The 20882-nt window shown below is 33.0% G+C and overlaps 1 protein-coding gene across 2 annotated transcripts in view; it reads right to left on the reverse strand.

Moving 5' to 3' along the window:
• Positions 1-17315: 17315 nt before the first annotated feature.
• COPS2 (COP9 signalosome subunit 2) overlaps positions 17316-20882 on the reverse strand; it is a 28340-nt gene continuing 24773 nt past the window's right edge. For both annotated transcript variants that reach the window (XM_059056385.2, XM_059056384.2), the window contains exons 10-13: positions 20565-20662; positions 19277-19359; positions 18688-18746; positions 17316-18067 (exon numbers count right to left, since the gene is read on the reverse strand). In XM_059056385.2, coding sequence (XP_058912368.1) covers positions 17923-18067; positions 18688-18746; positions 19277-19359; positions 20565-20662 — 385 coding nt within the window. In that variant the 3' untranslated portion in view covers positions 17316-17922. The remainder of the gene's footprint in view (positions 18068-18687; positions 18747-19276; positions 19360-20564; positions 20663-20882) is intronic.

A 20882-nucleotide genomic window follows, 5' to 3' on the forward strand; every position in this document is an offset into this window, starting at 1 on the left:
CTACCTCAAGAAACAAGAAAAATCTCAAATAAACAATCTAACCTTACACCTAAAGGAACAAGAGAAAGAAGAACAAACAAAACCCAAAGTTAGCAGAAGAAAAGAAATCATAAAGATCAGATCAGAAATAAATGAAATAGAAACAAAGAAAGCAATAGCAAGGAACAATAAAACTAAAAGCTGGCTCTTTGAGAAGATAAACAAAACTGATAAACCATTAGCCAGAATCATCAAGGAAAAGAGGGAGAGGACTCAAATCAATTAAATTAGCAATGAAAAAGGAGAAGTTACAACAGACAACGCAGAAACACAAAGCATCCTAAGAGACTACTACAACCAACTCTATGCCAATAAAATGGAAAACCTGAAAGAAATGGACAAATTCTTAGAAATGTATAACCTTCCAAGACTGAACCAGGAAGAAATAGAAAATATGAACAGACAAATCACAATTAATTAAATTGAAACTGTGATTAAAAATCTTCCTACAAACAAACGTCCAGGACCAGATGGCTTCACAGGTGAATTCTAGCAGACATTTAGAGAAGAGTTAACACCCATCCTTCTCAACTCTTCCAAAAAATCGCAGAGGAAGGAACACTCCCAAACTCATTCTATGAGGCCACCATCACCCTGATACCAAAACCAGACAAAGATACTACAAAAAAGAAAATTACAGACCAATATCACTGATGAATATGATGCAAAAATCCTCAACAAAATACTAGCAAACAAAATCCAACAACACATTAAAAGGATCATATAAGTGGGATTTATCCCAGGGATGCAAGGATTCTTCAATATACATTAATCAATCAATGTGATAAACCATATGAACAAATTGAAGAAGGAAAACCTTATGATCATCTCAATAGATGCAGAAAAAGCTTTGAGAAAATTCAACACCCATTTATGATAAAAACTCTCCAGAAGTGGGCATAGAGGGAATCTACCACAATATAATAAAGGCCATATATGACAAACCCACAGCAAACATAATTCTCAATGGTGAAAAACTGAAAGCATTTCCTCTAAGATCAGGAAAAAGACAAGGATGTCCACTCTCACCACTGTTATTCAATGTAGTTTTGGAAGTCCTAGCCACAGCAATCAGAGAAGAAAAAGAATAAAAGCAATACAATTTGGGAAAGAAGAAGTAAAGCTGTCACTGTTTGCAGATGACATGACATTATAAATAGAGAATCCCAAAGGTGCTACCAGAAAACTAGTAGAGCTAATCAATGAATTTGGTAAAGTAGCAGGACACAAAATTAATGCTCAGAAATCTCTTGCATTCCTATACACTAATGATGAACAATCTGAAAGTGAAATTAAGAAAACACTCCCATTTACCACTGCAACAAAAATAATAAAATACCTAGGAATAAACCTACTTAAGGAGACAAAAGACCTGTATGCAGAAAACTATAAGACACTGATGAAAGAAATTAAAGATGATACAGATGAAGATATATACCATATTCTTGGATTGGAAGAATCAATATTGTGAAAATGACTATACTACCCAAAGCAATCTACAGATTCAATGCAATCCCTATCAAATTACCAATGGCATTTTTTACAGAACTAGCCCAAAATATCTTAAAATTTGTATGGAGACACAAAAGACCCCGAATAGCCAAAGCGATCTTGAAGAAAAAAAACGGAGCTGGAGGAATCAGACTCCCTGACTTCAGACTATACTACAAAGCTATAGTAATCAAGAAAATATGGTACTGGCACAAAAACAGAAATATAGATCAAAGGAAAAGGACAGAAAGCCCAGAGATAAACCCACGCACCTATGGTCTACTAATCTATGACAAAGGAGGCAAGGATATACAATGGAGAAAAGACAGTCTCTGCAATAAGTGGTGCTGGGAAAACTGGACAGCTACATGTAAAAGAATGAAATTAGAACACTCCTTAACACCATACCCAAAAATATATTCAAAATGGATTAGAGATCTAAATGTAAGACTGGACACTATAATATAAACTCTTACAGGAAAACATAGGAAGAACACTCTTTGACAAAAATCACAGCAAGATCTTTTTTGATCCACCTCCTAGAATAATGGAAATAAAACCAAAAATAAACAAATGGGACCTAATGAAACTTAAAAGCTTTTGCATAACAAAGGAAACTACAAACAAGACGAAAAGACAACCCTCAGAATTGGAGAAAATATTTGCAAATGAATCAACGGACAAAGGATTAATCTCCAAAATATATAAACAGCTCATGCAGCTCAGTATTAAAAAAACAACCCAATCCAAAAATGGGCAGAAGACCTAAATAGACATTTCTCCAAAGAAGACATACAGATGGCCAAGAAGCACATGAAAAGCTGCTCAACATCACTAATTATTAGAGAAATGCAAATCAAAACTACAATGAGGTATCACCTCACACCAGTTAGAATGGGCATCATCAGAAAATGTACAAACATCAAATGCTGGAGAGGGTGTGTAGATAAGGGAACCCTCTTGCACTATGGGTGGGAATGTAAATTGATATAGCCACTATTGAGAACAGTATGGAGGTTCCTTAAAAAACTGAAAATAGAATTACCATATGACCCAGCATTCCCACTCCTGGGCATATACCTACAGAAAAACATGGTCCAGAATGATACATGCACCCCAATGTTCATTGCAGCATTGTTTACAATAACCAAGACATGGAAGCAATCTAAATGTTCATCGACAGATGAATGGATAAAGAAGATGTGGTGCATATATACAGTGGAATATTACTCAGCCACAAAAAGGAACAAATTTGGGTCATTTGTAGAGACATGGATGGATCTAGAGACTGTCACACAGAGTGAAATAAGTCAGGAGAAAAACAAGTATTATATATTAACACATATATGTGCAACCTAGAAAAATGGTACAGATGAACCGGCTTGCAGGGCAGAAATTGAGACACAGATGTAGAGAACAAACATATGGACACAAGTGGGGAAAGTAGCAGGTGGGGCGGTGGTGGTGGTGTGATGAATTGGGAGATTGGGATTGACATATATACACTAATATGTATAAAATGGATAACTAATAAGAACCTGCTGTATAAAAAAGTAAATAAAATATTCAGAATTTCAAAAAATTGGCAAAAAAAACAAAAGCCAGAAGACAGAAAAAACCCATAAAACAAGTAACAGCAAACTTAGATTTCTATTCCCAGTGTAAATATCCTCCAAAATGAAGGTGAAATAAAGGCTTTTTCAGGTTAACAAAAACCAGGAGAATTCTTCACCAGTTGATCTATATAAAAGAAAATGCCAAAGGGTGCTTCTAAGGTTAAAGGAAAAATTATCTCAGATGGAAGGTTAGAGATGCAAGAAGGAATAGAGAGCAAGACTATGTGTAAATATGTGGGTAAATCAAAATAAATACTGATTATATAAAATGACAACAATAATGTTGTAAGGGGCCATATATGTAAACACATATATGTATATAGGAGAAGGAGGGATTGACTATTAAAATATTGGGTTGGCCAAAAAGTTTGTTTGGGTTTTTCATAACATCTTACAGAAAAACCCAAACACATTTTTGGCCAACCCAATATATGACAACAATAGCAAATAAGTAATGAGGATGGTGAATATAAAGTTTATTGCAATGTCTGAAAATATAATTTGATAAACCAAGAATCCATGTTGTAATCTCTAGAGTAATCACTAAATGAAAGGTAAAAGTGTATACAACCTTTAAGTTAATAAAAGGAAAAAAACATACAAATGAGAAATTATAAATTCAGAAGTAGGCAAGACAGAAAAAGGAATATAGATCAAATGGGACAAAAAGTATACAGTAAAATGGTAGACTTCAACTCAAATATATCAATAATTACATTAAATATAAATGGACTAAATGCTCCAATTAAATAAAACTGTCAGATTGATTTTAAAAAACCACAAAAAACCAAACCTGTTATATGCTGTTTAGAAGACACATCTAAACCATAAAAAGGTGCAAGTTTGACATTAAAAAAATAGAAAAACCATATACTCGGCAAATACTAATATAAGAAGGTACATGTATACACTTTAAAATTAAAAGTATTACTATGGACAAAGAAGGATACATCATAATTATAAAAGATTTAATTTACCAGGAAAATAAACATTCTAAGTTTGTGTATATCTAAAAGCATGGCTTAAAATAAAAAAGCAAAAAAAGAAACAAAAAGTAAATAGTCTGCAACAGAGTAAGCAGAATTAATGTATTAGACCAACAAGAATTTTAAATGAGCATTATAAATATCCTAATAGTTCATGTCAAAAATCATAAATCTGGAAGAAGCAATTAAAAACTAGAGATAATGGATATAAAAATATTCAGTGAATGGGCTGCATAATAGTATGGATATACCCACAGAACAAATTAGTAAGTTGGAATATTAGGTCAAAAAGGCAGGTAGGGACTTCCCTCGTGGCGCAGTAGTTAAGAATTTGCCTGCCAATGCAGGGGACACAGGTTCGAGCCCTGGTCTGGGAAGATCCCACATGCTGCAGAGCAACTAAGCCCGTGTGCCTCAATTACTGAGCCTGCACCCGAGAGCCCGTGAGTCACAACTACTGAGCCCATGTGCCACAATGACTGAAGCCTGCAAGCCTAGAGCCCATACTCTGCAACAAGAGAAGCCACTGCAATGAGAAGCCTGTGCACCGCAACAAAAATGAAGAGTAGTCCCCACTCCCTGCAACTAGAGAAAGCCCACATGTAGCAATGAAGGCCCAACACAGCCAAAAATAAATAAATAAATAAATTAAAAGATCCTTTTTGAATACACACAGCAAGAAATGAATAAAGACTGTTTCTTATTTTCTAAATAAGCAATGATCAATGTGTTCAAATATATTCAAAACATTCTGAAATGAAGACTCTAAAGGATTTCAATATGATGGTTGCGGTGAAAGAAATAGGCCAGAAGGAAGTGGTGGAAAATTTGGAGGTATTTTATTTTGTTGATGAGAAGACATAAAACACATGGATATTGACATAAGTTCCAGGAGCTGACAAATGTTCCATCATAATAAGATGTTAATATTAGAGGAAGTTGGGTGAGGAATATATATATATATATATATATATAAAAACTCCCTGTACTATCCTTGCAACACTTCTATAAATCTGAAATTATTTCAAAACAGAACTGTTGAAGAAAAAAAATACCAAAATAAGTAGATGACAGAAATAAGCCCTACAATAACTATAATGATTTTGAATTTGTGAAATAAATACCAAAAAACAGAGACCCTCTCATTGAATTTTAAAATATTAAAATCCAGTAATATGTTGTCCACAAAATGCATGTGCCCCCCCAAAAAAAAGAATATGAAAAGGTTGAAGAGAAAAGAAAGAGAGAAAGTAAAAAGTATACCAGGCAAATATAAGCAACAACAGCAAAAGCTAAAGGAGCAATTTTAATATGAGACAAAACAGATCATAAGGAAAAAAAATCATAAGGGACAAAGAGAAACATGTTTACTGGCAAAAGCAACAAGATATAACAATCTTGAACATATATGCTGCTAACAATTATGCCATAAAATACATAAAGCAACAAATGACAGAATTACAGGAAGAATAAATAAATCAATAGTTATAGTTGAAGATTTTAATAAATTCCTCTGTGAAATTGATACATCAGCAAAAGAAAAAAAAAACCTGAACAAAAAAGGAGAAGATCTGAACAAGTAACATCTTGACCAAATAGTTTGGAGAATGTTACAGAATATATATTTTAAAACATAACTGGAACAATTACAAAAATTGTCTATGCCAAGCTACAAAGCAAATTTCAGTATGTTCCTGAGAATTGATACCATACAGACTATATTCTCTAAACAGCATGTATTAAAATGAAAAATCAATAACAAATCAAAAATCATGTATTAAAATGAAAATATTTCATATGTTTGGAAACTAAAAACAAACCCCACACTGCTGAAAATTCTTGGCTTAAAAAGGAAATTAATGTCAACTAAAACTTTACATGTTAAATCGAGAGTTTTGAGCAAATTATAACAAAGTTGGAAAGTGATTCATCTCAAGCTAGAAAAAAAGTCACAAAATATATATTCAAAGAAATGAAAATAAAGGAAATAATACAGACTGGGTCAGAAATCAATGACAGATCAACAAAAATAATAAAGATGAACCAAAAGCTGGTACTCTGGAAAGACTAAGATAGACAAACAAAATACAGAACAAAAAGTGGGGAATAAGTATAAATATATGCTTATAATATATATATTTAATATGCCTATATATAAGGATAAATATCCTAAAAAATTTGAAGACCTAGACAAAATATATTTCTTTCTTTTTAAAAAAAGTTTTAAAATTTATTATTTATTTTGGCTGCTCCAGGTCTTAGCTGCGACATACAGACTTCTTAGTGGCATGCATGCAGGATCTAGATCCCTGACTGGGGATTAAACCCGGGCCCCCTGCATTGGGAGCACAGAGTCCTACCCACTGGACCACCAGGGAAGTCCCATATTTCTGAAAACAAATATAATGTTAAAATAGCAAAAGATGAAGCAGAACAGTTGTACAGATGAATGAAAGGATGAACATTAAAGGAATTGAAATAATAATTTAAAAATCTTACCTGTTTCTAAAAAGTCTGTCCAAACATTACAACTGAGCTTTCCAAAGAATAGAGTATGCTCATATTATATGCATTGTTCTAAAAAAATAGAAATATAGTGAAAGTTGCCTATTCATTTTATGATATAAAATAACCTTGATAACTGATTAAGGATAATCCCAAAATAGAAAATTATAGGCCAATTTCACCTAAAAACATGATGGAAAACTGCTACATAAAATGTTGGCTGGTAAGTCCAACACTGTATGGAAAAAGTATATAATCAGTTTGAGTTTATGTTAGAATGTAGGAATGAGTTAACATTAGAAAATCTATGAGTGTAATTCACTACATGAATGGACAAAAAGAAAAATCACATGTTCATCTTATTAGGTCCAGAGACACTTAGTAAATCTCAAAACCTACTTGTGATTTAAAAACAAAAACAAAAACACACACACACGCAACCTCCCAGGAGAACAGAAATAGAAGGAAACTTTATTTATTGAATGCTAACTCCCCTACCCCTAAACTGACCATAAACCTCATACCTAATGGAGAAACTCAAGGCACTTTTTCTTTGAGACAGGAATGCTGGCTGTTATCACTACTGTTCCATGTGTTATTGGAGACCCGGAGCAATGAAGATAAGACAAAGAAATAAGAGGTATAGGAATGGAAAGAAATGGATAAAAATATAATTATTTTCTTGATAATATGATTATCTACATAGAAAACACAGATAATCAATAGATCAACTATTAATAGAATAAGGTTCAGCAAGTCTGATAGATTAAAAAAATCAGTAGGCAAATATCAATATCACTCTTTTGTCCCCAAAATTACCAAATAATCATGTTTTAGGAAATAAGAGAAAATAAACTAGAAAGATATAGAAATTAATATAACAAAGAATGCTCAAGATGTTTATAGAGAAAAACTAAAAACTCTCTAAGATGACATAAAAAGAAACAAATTATTTTCTAAATTCAATACAATTCCAATTAAAACTCTACAGGACTTTAAGTGAACTTGACAAACTGATTCCAAAATTGATATAGAAAAATGAAGGTGCATGAATACTAAAATGATTTTCAAAATTGGGTGGGGAGAGTCTCCTGTTACTAAGACAATACTCAGCTCAGTAATAAAAACACGAGGTGAATAAAATACTGCTAAAGGAAAAAGCAGAACAGTTAAGCAGATTAGAGAGCGCAGAAATATATCCCCTGCATATGTAGAAACTTGGTAGTTGAAAAAGGTGACATCAATAATCAGTAAAGAATACTAATTTAGTAGATAGTACTTTGAAAATTAGCTCATTACACAGAAAAAATAAAGCTTGATTCCTACGTCAAATCATACACAAAAACTCCAAATAAAGGACTGAATATAAAGGGGTTAAATATAAAAGAATGTTTTTGTGGTATAAGAAAGGACTTCTTAAACAAGATCCAGAAAAGTACGGGCAATAGGGAGAAAAAAAAGGATAGATTTAACATCAAAATGAAAGATTTCTGTTCAATGAAGGAAGCCAGAGACAATATTTCAGAGAATATTTGTAAATCGAAAAGAAGACAGATAAGGAGTTACTATGTAGAATATACAATGACTCCCACAAATCAGTTTAAAAATTAGGAAGCCAGTAACAGAAGGTGAATAGTAGTCCATAAAAAAAACAAAAAACAAAATGAAACAAAGAAACACAGGAAAATAAGAGTAGTCCATAGAAAGGGAAACCTGAATGGCTAATAAGTGTATGAAGAGATGTTCAAGGTTAGTAATTACAAAAATGTAGGTTAAAATTAACAGTAAAATATCACTTTAGAAAGTCAGATATTATTAAGGGCTGTCAAGGATAGAAAAAAACCAAAAACCTCATGCACTACTGGTTGGAGCATAAATGGAGTTATTTTGATGAGTAATCTGGTAGTTTTTAGTAAAAGTAAGTATTATGCCCCAAGAGCCAACTAGTATTTCCAGTTACATACCCCTGAGTAATTTTTGCACAAGTCCATAAGGAGATAGGTACAAAATATTTATCATAGAAGTATTTACTATAGTAAGGATATGGAAAGAACACAGATATCTATCACTAGAGAAATGAAAAGGTAAATTGTGCCATATGTACAAGATGGGAGAGATAAAACAGGAGTAGTGAACTAGATTTAAAAGTAACAAATAAGGGACTTCCCTGGTGGCACAGTGGTTATGAATCTGGCTGCCAATGCAGGGGACAAGGGTTCGAGCCCTGGTCCGGGAAGATCCCACATGCTGCGGAGCAACTAAGTCCGTGCACCACAACTACTGAGCCTGTGCTCTAGAACCCACAAGTCACAACTACTGAAGCCTGTGAGCCACAACTACTGAAGTCCACGTGTCTAGAGCCCATGCTCTGCAACAAGAGAAGCCACCGCAATGAGAAGCCCACGCACTGCAATGAAGAGTAGCCCCCACTCGCCACAACTAGAGAAAGCCTGCGTGCAGCAACAAAGACCCCAACGCAGCCAAAAAAAAATAAATCTATAAAAAAGTTAAAAAAATAACAAATAAATTTATATCATTTATGGAAACTAAAAATAGACATATGCATATTATTTTTAAGATATACACATACCTAAATAAACACATGGAAAGTAAACTGAAAAAACATATGCCAAGGATTATGATTTTCTCAATTCTGAATACTTGAGGTTAAAAAGAATCACTCAACTAAGGAAATTGGATATCGGAGATGTTAAGTGACATGGTCTCAATTCATGGCCAGCTGAAGAATGCAGGTCTCCACTCCCCAGATCTTTCTACTTTACCACACTTCTCTCCCCTGGGAAACTGCAAAATGCATCTTTAAGATGGAAACCTGCCTGAGAGTTCACATATTTTGTCCTCAGAAGCACAATCTCCCTTGTTGTTTCCTGATTTTTGATGTCAGAATATGACTATTATAATTCTGAGATACAATGACCTGTAAATTTTATTCTAATTGCTTCATGGGCATTCAAGTATGTAAGCAAATGTATACTTTCAGATAAAACACAGTAATTTTAGGATAAGACATATTGTTCCACTGTCAATTTGAGGTTACTCAAAATACCAAAGCTTAATTGTTATAGTATTATTTATGTTTGAACTAGTTCCTTGAAGATAAATCCAACATTTCAAGAATTCATGATTTTGGTGACACTAAAATTCAGCTATCTTGATATCCCCAGATATAATGAAAGTTGATAAGCTGAAAGGGCTTTGTTTACATATATAACGAATCCATTCTTCATAAACACTAGGTTTGACAGCTTTTGTAGGGATATAAAAATGTTAGGTAAAGCCATGGATTTCATACAATTTCATAGTTAACAGGCATCAAAGAAAAATTTTAAATTAAATGCTTATAGAGCGTTGGAAAGGGGGAAAATCAGGTTTTAAAATATTCTATAGGAAGAGACACTTTAGAAGGCTGTTTGTTATTAACCTCTGGAGTTACGGTCTGCTGTATTTCAAATTTTCCCAAGTTATGCTGCTTACCATTCAGAAGATATAGAAAAGATGGACTTATTTTTTTAATCTTCAATTTATAAGGAGAAACTAAGGACAGCGACTATTTAAGTTTCTCACTGTCCAGCTGAAGAGCTGCAACACCCTTATCACTCCACTGAAGATGCTCATTAGCATCCCTAAAGACTTGTATTTTGCTAAATCCGAGGCCCCTTCTCTGCCCTCATCCTATTTAACCTCTCAGCAGCATTCAATCACAGTTGATCACTCTGTTCTGAAATTTCTAGTTTCTGTTATACTACTCTATTTCCAAGCTCCTAGTTCACTTTTGTTTCTTTTGCTGGTTGGCTCTGCCTCTTGACAAAACTGTGCTTCCAGTCTTCCCATTTCATTTAATGATACCATTATCAACCAGTTGCTCAGTAAGAAACGCGGGAGCCATTCTTGTTGTCTCTTTTCTTTACAAACCCCTCAGTTCCAATTCATAAGCAAATCGCATTGCCTTCCTCGATTCTGTGCTCTTTCCAAATCCTAGTCGCTTTTAAAAGCCTCTATTATATGTCCCAGACTCTGCAATGGGCTCCTCCTGGTTTCCTGGTCACATTATTGCCCCCATAATCATTTCTCCACACAACAGCCAGAGTCATCCTTTAAAATGATATATCAGAATTTAAATTTCTAATGGCTTCCCATTGTATTTAGAATAAAATCTCAACTCATTATCTCAAATTATAAGACTACCCATAATCTGGTCCCTGACTGGCTCTCTCATCTTGTTTAATATCACACTCTACCTTGCTTGAATTTAATGTACCTGTCCCATCTCAGATGGACTTAACCTCTCTGCCTGGACTTCTCTTCCTGTAGATCTGCATGGCCAAATCCATTCCTCATTCCTGTGTGAAACCAACTTTCATATCCTCAGAGACGCCTGCCCCATCTTTACTGATTGAATTTTTCTCTATCTGAAATTATCTTATTTATCTGCTTCTCCCTATAGAACTAAGCTCTTTGAGCACAGGGATGATTTGTTCCTTACAATATCCTTCAAACTTAGGATATAGCACACATTCCCTAGCACATAGTAGGCACACAATATATATCTGTTAAATAAACAGATGAGGGGGTTATAAAAAGGGCATGTTCCTTTAGTATTCTAAGCACTTTTAGATTTCTTTCCTGTCTCTTGGTGAAGACAACGATTATGAGAAAAGGGAAATATCAAGTTTTAAGTATCAACTCTACCCTACTCAATAAAGTACATCAGTTTGTGGTCTATATTCTTTCACAATACAACTCACTTTTCAAAGGTCCAAGATAGGTAACCCTCCTTCGGTTGAAGGCCATTAACCTACGGAAGATCAATCATAATGACAAAACTTAAAATAGTTTTCCAGAAAACTGTAAATTTCCATTCATTACTCTAAAATTGAGTTGGGACTGTAAAACTATTAAGTACAACTATTAAGTAAAACTATTAAGTACAACTCAAAATATTAGATGTATATTGCTTATGTAGTTCCTTGCTGGGAGAATACTATCAACACATGACCTTCCACTGCTGTTTGAAATACTGATGAAATAGGCAGTAGTTAAACTGCCTCACTCTTTTTCTCCAACTCCCGCAACGTGGAAGGCCAAAGGATTTGCAATATGCAGTGGCATTGGTTTTATACATTTACATTGGAACCTACACCATAGGGCTATTAATCTGTAAGTTTTTTTGACTTTCAAAAGCTGACTGATTGCATTATTGTACTTCGAGGTCAGAGCTGGCCCATTCTACTAGGCTGAAGGTTACACCTGAGAACAATATTTTTTTTATATACAAAAAAATTCACAAGTGGTTTCTTAGACATTGCAGCCCTTGAAGTATTCATTTTAGAGCACCATAATAGGGATTTGGGAGAGTACACTTCTTCCTCCTCTTGACTTAATTTCCTGCTTAGAAATGTTTAATTTTATACTGAAGGCTCAATTCCTGAGACATTTGCTTGCAACATGAATTGTTCCATAACAGACCATTAAACAGGGTTCAGGAGAGGCCAACTCCTCCGTGAATGCTGCAAAGCAGAACAAGGTAATCTTAAAAGTGGAAAATATTTAAACCCTGATTTCCAAACCAAATGAGTAAGACTTTCAGTACTGTTTTCTGAGAAACATACTTAAAATATTCAAAAGCTATTTTATTAAAGTATACATTGAGTTATTTGATCAAATACATAAGGTGTACTATTTAAAGCCATTGTGCTGGTTTTGTGCTAATTGAGATTAATATTACACAGTAAATATTTAAGAGGTAGATTATGTAATTTTTATTACTGATAAAGAATGTGTACTTCCAGTCAAAAACCATTGAGTACCTGTCTTTTTTTTTTTTTTTTTTTTGTGGTACGCAGGCCTCTCACTGTTGTGGCCTCTCCCGCTGCGGAGCACAGGCTCCGGACGCGCAGGCTCAGCGGCCATGGCTCACGGGCCCAGCCGCTCTGCGGCATGTGGGATCTTCCCGGATCGGGGCACGAACACGTGTCCCCTGCATCTGCAGGCGGGCTCTCAACCACTGCGCCACCAGGGAAGCCCGTGTACCTAAGTCTTAAAGCATCTTGTGACTCATCCTGCACATATCACTTGATCCCCAAGTATTAATTTGTGGGACTTCCAATTTCGGGTAGACATCCCCTGCCACGCTCCTAGTCATCGTCACCTTCTTCCTACCACCTAGTTAGTGAGCTCAAGGAATTTATGTCATTTTAAACACAAGCTTAAGAAAAAGAAAATTGAGAAAACTCATAATGTAAACAACTATATAACGAATTACAAAATCAAACAACTTTGCATTTTCCATAACATCATTCCATTTCTTTGTTGATGTACAGTTGAAAATTTATTTTAATTATCCTCAGTGTTATTTAAAATAGATGCATAAAAACTTAGTATTTTACTAAATAGTAGGAGATAGGCAAACATTTTAACAAAAATTAGATATTCAACACAGCATTGTTACTAATACAGTAAGCATGCAAACTTTTGACAACTTTATGGGATGATTAAAACTTCTAGATTACTTTAACTCCATAAACTCATAGGATAAATAATGTCCAAAAAAACAACTTTTATCTACTGATTTAATACCCTATTTCAGACTTAAAAAAAACAAAAAACAAAAAACAACCTAATACCTCTGGATTAAATCTGGACACTGTCTTCCACACAAAACCTAAGTCAAACATAGAAGTTACTGGTACACTGGTAATTCTTTCAATGACATATGCCTGAGTAAGAAACAAACGATATTAATAAAGGAAACTGGAAAAAAATTACTGTGATGGACTGGGGAGTGAGTTTTGTACTCCCACATGTGTACACACACACACACACACACACACACACGCCCACATGTGCCTACAAAAAATAGTACTGGCCATTAGTGTGGTTATTCTAACTGAGTTTACAATGTAAAATCTTGGCCAAGGAGAAACAAAGTTGGCCCCAAACAGTAAGATAGTATTTAAGAAATAATTTTTTTCTTGCCTATCACAGGGTTTTAAGGTAGAGTTGGCATCTACCTTTGATGTCATAAGATTTGATGGCATAAGACTGGTTTTTAATTATTCCAGCAGGTTTAAAAATAACACAGGACACTAAAGAAGTAAAAATTTAGAGAACCACACATTGGCTTCTTCTGGGACATTACCTAAGTAAACAAATCTTTTCAAGATTCAAAAGCAAACTGAGTGATACTAAATTTTAACTTTTTGAGGAATATTTAGAATTACTGACAGTTGTTTTCTGGTGCCTACTATCATTAAACATAAATTCTCCAAACAGCATTACTATTTTAACTTGCCTTGAAATTCCAAAAGTTAAACCTTTTCAAATCTCATCTAGTGATCCAAAGTGAAGTACACACAATTTTTCAACCACTGGTTAACCCATGCCATTAAGGGCACACACTAGCTAAAAGATACGTAGTAAAATTTAATAATCTTGAGTTAAACAGAGCCTGATATACTTACATTTAGAAAGTTAGGACTCTCTGGTATGACTACATTAAGAAAGCTCTTATAAATTATTCCTACTTATAATTGTATCAAAACAAATATAGGATACTGTCTGGGGAGGAGGAGGGGGAGGGGGGAAGAAAACCTAATACAAAGACAACAAAAACAAGTAAAACTCCCAAAAAAAAGGAAAGGAGACAAATTTTGAATTTTGGTCACACAAATGAAAACCAAACTCCTTGGGCTTCAAGCTCTAGGACCTGACAGCCAGGCTCTTGTTCTAAGTCCCTGGATAGTATTAACACTTTGAAACAAAATAGTTAAAAGCTAATTCCTTAAAATGTTCTATGTCGATTATATCTCAAAACAAAAACCAAAAAAACCCCAAAGCCAATTCCTTCTTTATTTTTTGTTACATATGTCAGTTCAAAATGATGTTTATCTACTTTGAAATGTTATAAATCCTATATAAAAGATGAATAAGTCCCAAATAAAGAATGAAACTGCTAGCTTTACTAGAGATTTGCATGCTCAAGTTTTCCTTTAATGACCTAAATCAAATGAAAACTTCTCGTTTATTTAAAGCAGTACTAAAATATTATTATTTTTAAAAAGCAAGCTTGGTAAATAAATGTTTAGAGTATCTTTGCGTCCCTTAAAAAATGTAAGAGGGAAACACTAGGCAAATACCTTTTTATCCTTGAGTAAACTGGTGTTTTATACCAGCATTATCTGCTTCATATGCTAACTGGACATTTTCACTCCCAAGCACAACCCAAAAGAAAAGTGTACTTACCTGAGTTTACTGAAGAATTATAAAGACTACTGATTAAAAAAGAAAATTCCTTTAAAAATGTTTACTATCATGGATATATTAAATATAAACAGCAGCTGTTTCTCAGTCAGTGACAAACCGGTATCTAATTATAAGGTAATAAAAAAATACTATACTGCCCACAGTGTAGCCCATTTAAAATAGGCTTCACTAAAACTATACCCTCATATGAAATCAGATCCTTAGTAGTCTTGAAGACTACACTACCAACCTTTAGTTAGAAGGGACTCCTGTAACGAAAGCAATTCTTAGTACACACATACACATCTCTTCTCAACTTAAAGAACAAAAATGTTATGTTATTTACTCAATATTTACTCAACAGCTTAAAAATTAGTGTAAGAGCTAGAATAAGTAATGGAAACCCAGTTCTTGCAACAGATAGTATCTATTTGTGGCAGCCAAAGATTACTGTGAAGTGAGTTTATCCAGGTTTAGGGTAAAAAGAAATATGGTGTAAACTACTTGTTACTACAGTTTTCACAAAAGAGGGCAAGATTTAATGAGCAATTTAAATGCTAAGAATTTGCCAATCAATTTTTTACTTTTCTTAAATTTGGTTATATTTTGATAAGCAATCTCTAAGAGTTCACCTCTAAAAGGTTTGATGCAAAAAACACAGAAAATGTTCAAAGGGAAAAAAACAAAAACAAATATTTTTAAGTTCACCAGGATGTTAGGATTTATCAAAAATCTGTGTTCAAGAACAAATGTGGCAAATGACTTTAAAAAAAAGAACAAACCCATATCTAGGGAATATTCAACAAAGCCTATGCGATACATACAATTACAATAAATTGAAGATTATGGTATAACTTTGGATGTTGTTAGACACTAAGCCTAGCTTCTCAAAAAATAACAAGTGCATGCTTTCCCTAGAAACTGGAAGATGCATTACTGCGCACAGCAAAGATACCACAGGAGAACTGGGCATGTTAAGAGTTGGAGAGTAAGAGTTAAATCACGTCATTCAGATCCCTTGATTTCTAATTCCATCAATTCAAATATAAGCAAAACCTTTTTCCAGTTATATCACATGCATACATAGTTGAATATAGGCACAGAAACTTGTCATTTTTATTTGGGTAACAAGAGTCTCTAAATTATGTTGAAAAATAAGTCCTAATTATTACTACTCCTGTAAAAAAAATTTAGCACATTTTTCACAAATGATTTATGCAGAAGAGAAAAAAATACACATTTTATAATATCTTAAACTTTTTTATTCCCTACCAGACATTAATTTTGTCTTTCATTTTCTTTCAGTTTTCTACATTTTCAAGTTGCACCTGTATTTAATACTGCTTTAATCTGCTAAAGACATTAACTGATTGCTCTCCTAAATCTAAGGATTATATAGTTTTAGTATAAATATATATCACATATTTTTGTAAAATTTTGACAAAACCAAATAAGCCTGCCTTGTTTTTAAGTCCATGCTCCTTCCACTGTTTATAAAATTTGATTTAATGATCAAAAATTCTTGGTTGTCATTCTTCAGTTACAACAGTCTTCCTTCTGAACTGCCACACACTTCTTTTTACATAATAACAAGCAATAGAAAAACCAAAGAAATTATCTTTATCTTAGTTCTTCCTTTCAACTCTATAAAATAATGTGAACTTTGTTTTTTTAAATGAAACGAATACATCCAAAACTCAATACATTCAAATGAGCTGCGTCTCCTTTAAGGTAGTCACCTTGGAAGGCCACAGTTCATTCTCCTAACTATGCTACCACTGCTCAAAATACCTTTAAAACTCTTTTGCGATCGCCTTCAAAGACAGTTGCATACTTCCTACTATTACCTCAAAGATAGATTTAATTTTTGGAAACAGTCAAAAGACATTTGGTGCCCCAAAATGGTAACTATAAAACAATCAAGTTGGGTAATATATATGTATTTTTTAACAATATGCAATCATAAAGTTAATAGTGTGTGTGACTTAAATTAGCTCTGAATGCAATTGTAAAAGAGCAAAACCCAAAAGGTTTTGAGCAATGGTAGATTGCTGGAATTAGGAAACAATTTTCCAGCATGATCACGATGCAGGGTAACATTCATTTAGCTGTCTATATTCTGGCATATTTGTTTAAAGTGAACATTCTGAGAGTTAGAATCTTTTAAAAAGGAGTATCATTCTTAAAAAAAAAAAAAAAAAGGATTTTATTCCTTTAAAGTATCACTTTCAAAGTTAAGTACTATGCAAATGTTTTGTTAGAAACTAATTCTCCTTAAAAACTTGAAAGCAAATAACTGACTTATTTGCTCCCAGGCTTTTTATCATTAACTGGAGAAAAATAATTTGACATTTCTAAGGTACTAAAAAACAAAACAAAAACCCCACATGTAATAAAAACGCATCAAGAACCAAACTACAATTTCTGAGCTGCACTGTTTATTTTGCTGCTTGAAACCTAAGTGACAGTATGCCACTATAATTATGGGGTTTCATCTAAACCTTTACTACACTGCAGGTACAGAAATATACGGACACATTTTTGGAGAACTGACATTTTGCAAAATGCAGCAAACATTTTAATTTATACATGAGAAAAGGAAGTGTTCAAAAGGGTATGCATTTCAAGTTATTGCAGGTTATTTGTGAGAGAATTTCTGCAGGTAAAACATGTTTAAATTTAACCAACAGTAGCGTGTCAGTGTATTTAAAATCATGACAAAAATCTTCTCTCTGGTCATGTTGCCCATGACAAATTACTATGATGTTGTATGTTTTAGGGCAAGATGTCAATACAGCATAAATCCCACGGCATTTTGGTTTTCTTCTGGAGATTAAAGCTGTTTTTCTTGGGATAAATGCAGCAGCAAAACACAAACCAGTTGATCAAAAAAAGCACTTCTGCCATAACTCCAATAATTTTCGGGACACATCAACCGACAGTAGTTTTGCCATTCCCAGTTCTTTTAAGGGTTACATCTCTGCACTGTTGCCTTAAGTATGTCTGTAAAAGCTTGTTCTCTGTTAAGCCAGTTTACTGACTACAGCCTGGTTGAGAGAATTTAGTTGGTTGGTCCATTTATCTAGTGCAGTATATCGGGCACCACCCCTCTTCTGATGATCCAATTCAAGGAGTTGGTTGACTTGATCAATTCGGCCATGAATAGTGCTGGAAATAAATAAATAAAAGAAGACATGTCTACAAACCATTTTCACTAAACATATCTTCTGGACTTCATAAAATAGTCACAATATCAATAAATGCAAAAGAAAAAAGCTGCTGCCTACACTGAATGGTTGAGTTCAGCATTAATTTAACATTCACTACCTTATTCAATCTTTAGACAGAAACCAGATTTCAGCTACCTTTCACCAATTTCATTGAAAGAACCAATAGGCATATACTTCAAAATTAATCAAGAGCAAATGTAATTTGTGAAGCTTTAAATAACATACTGCATTTAAAAAAGATACAATTTCTAAACTATTATGTATCACACTTTAAACTTTAAAAACAAAATAATACTATCCATTAAATAATTCTCTAGCTGTATATGGGTCATATACTGAATGAGAAGCCTTTTGAAAAGTCTTTTAGAACTTTTTCAAAGATCATGTTCTTAATATGATCATTCATTTATAAAAAGTCATCACACACATATATCTCTTTTAATAGAAAACCATAGCCAGAGTTTTATGAAAAATCAAGAATTCAACCGTTACCTTTGTCATAATTATTCAAATTTTATGTCCTAAACATTTTGTGGTACAAAATAGTCAAGTACTTACTTATCCAATATGCACTGCACCAGCAAGCTCTCCACATCGGCTACATCTATGTTTAACTCCTAAGACAAGAGACTCATTATAATTCTACCAATTAACTTTTTGAAAGACTTCAAGATTTTATATAATTATTCTTAAATATTTTAAATTCATTTCTACCACTTAACAAAGAAAATTTAAAACAAATTTCATTATCTGTTCAAAATACTTCGGAGAACACAGGTCTGATAAAATCCAATTTGTTAACTTTAAAAGTATACCCCTGCTATAATTTTATTGTGGTTGGGGTTAGCCATACATCCATTATATATTTTAGCCACTTTCTCTCCTATAATTTTCTCTGAGGCTGAAGGAATCTTTAAAATGAAATATAATGATTCCTTATTTCTCTTTTCTTTTAACTCAATTTATGCCAGGAAAACAGAAAAATTCACACTAAAAGGAAAAACCTTAAGTTATGCTGTATTTTAAAAATGTAGTATTATAAAAGTTAACAAGAATCACTCTTTTAAATAGAAGATAGGTATACTGCATTTATAACTACAAATTATAAATATTATAAATAAATATTAAAATCAATGAATAAAAGTACCTTAGAAATAAAAGGAATATGTATTCTTGTGTAAGGCTTAATTAATTTTATAAGCACTTGTGTTCTGATGTTTCGCAAAAGCTCTGAAAGAAAAAAGTTAAAATAACACATTTGTATTTACTAGTTTGTATATCTTTATGAATCACTATGTACTTCTAAATTACATTAATTAACTATATCATTTATCTTCTCAAAATACATCTTTCTTCCTAGCAAGAACATAGGGTATTTGTGTCTAAAAACATCTGGGTTCAACAGATGCATAGTACAATTAAAGGCTGTCTTTCACATAATTTTTTCTTGTTCCCACCTCCCTGATTTTGCTCATGTTGTGATACTACTTAAAATATCCTCTTGCCTTCTCAATAATACTCCACTGCTCATCATTTCCTCTACAGTTTCCTCTTTCAAGAAGCTCTAATTTGTTCACAATTTATTCCCACCAAGTTCCTTATTTTACGCTCTTTCAAAAAACCTAGAGTAGTACATTTTATACAATGATTTTACAATTGTCCCTAGTTTTTCATGTAAGTGTCCTTTAAAAAAAATAGATAGGAGTTCATGCACGAGACTTCTACATTTTTCTATGCCCACAAAATATAGTATCGTTCTAAGTTCAAATAAGAACTTAAAAAATGTCTGTTGAATGAAAGAGAAAGAAAGGTGAGGAACAAAAGAACATTACTTCTAATCTTTGGATTTTCTTAATGCATCTGGAATTTAAGTATTTGAATAAGTTGTTCCAAATGGTTATTAAAAACCCTCAAATAGCTCCATAACAGGTAGGAACACTGGAGGTATAAGTGGTTCCAGAACAAAGAGATGACTTTTATCTTTGTTAATCAGAACTTATTAAAAATCTCATATGTTTGTTGGTACAGTGTTAGCCTACCTTTTCAAAGTAAGTGCATCTCAGCATTATCAATAGCAGGCTGTTTTCAAAACTTTTGTTGTCAAAAATCAATCCTAAAAATTAACTTTGAACTTCAACATCAGTAATAAACATGCAACAATATCTAAACTAGAATAAGAAGGTAAAAGGGACAGCCACCTTAAATGAAACAGACATCATATAAGAACTTGATTACATTAATAAGTGAAATTGGCTAGTGATTTCTTTAAAATAGCTTTATAATTTTAAGGAATATTCCATTCCATGACAGCACTTAGAAACATTTCTCTATTTTGCAGTAAACAGAAGAAAAACAGCTTAATTCCATGTAGCTCCATTAAGAAGTACTGTTTGACAGTCACAAAGAAAGTAACAATTTCAGCAGAAAGAATATACCTTCAATGTGTTCCCTTATGAAAGGATCATCCATGATGTTGCTGTGATTTGTTTTTAGAATCTTTTCAAATTCAGTGATGTCATTATTCTGATAGGCACTAACAGAAAAAGAAAAGCATAAATTTTGTCAAACATGAAGAAGTCATATATTAAATCAGATAATCCAAAGAGCCTATTTCTCAATTTTTATATGCAAAAATCTAAATTATATTATAGTTTCTGTCATGGAAATTGAAATTAAACACACACGTATCCTTCTGAAAATAAAATGAATTTCCTTTTTAATGCTTTTGGTTTTATAAAGGAAAGATAAATTAT

Source organism: Kogia breviceps, chromosome 3 (assembly GCF_026419965.1).
Source record: "Kogia breviceps isolate mKogBre1 chromosome 3, mKogBre1 haplotype 1, whole genome shotgun sequence".
NCBI classification, from domain to species: Eukaryota; Metazoa; Chordata; class Mammalia; order Artiodactyla; family Physeteridae; genus Kogia; species Kogia breviceps.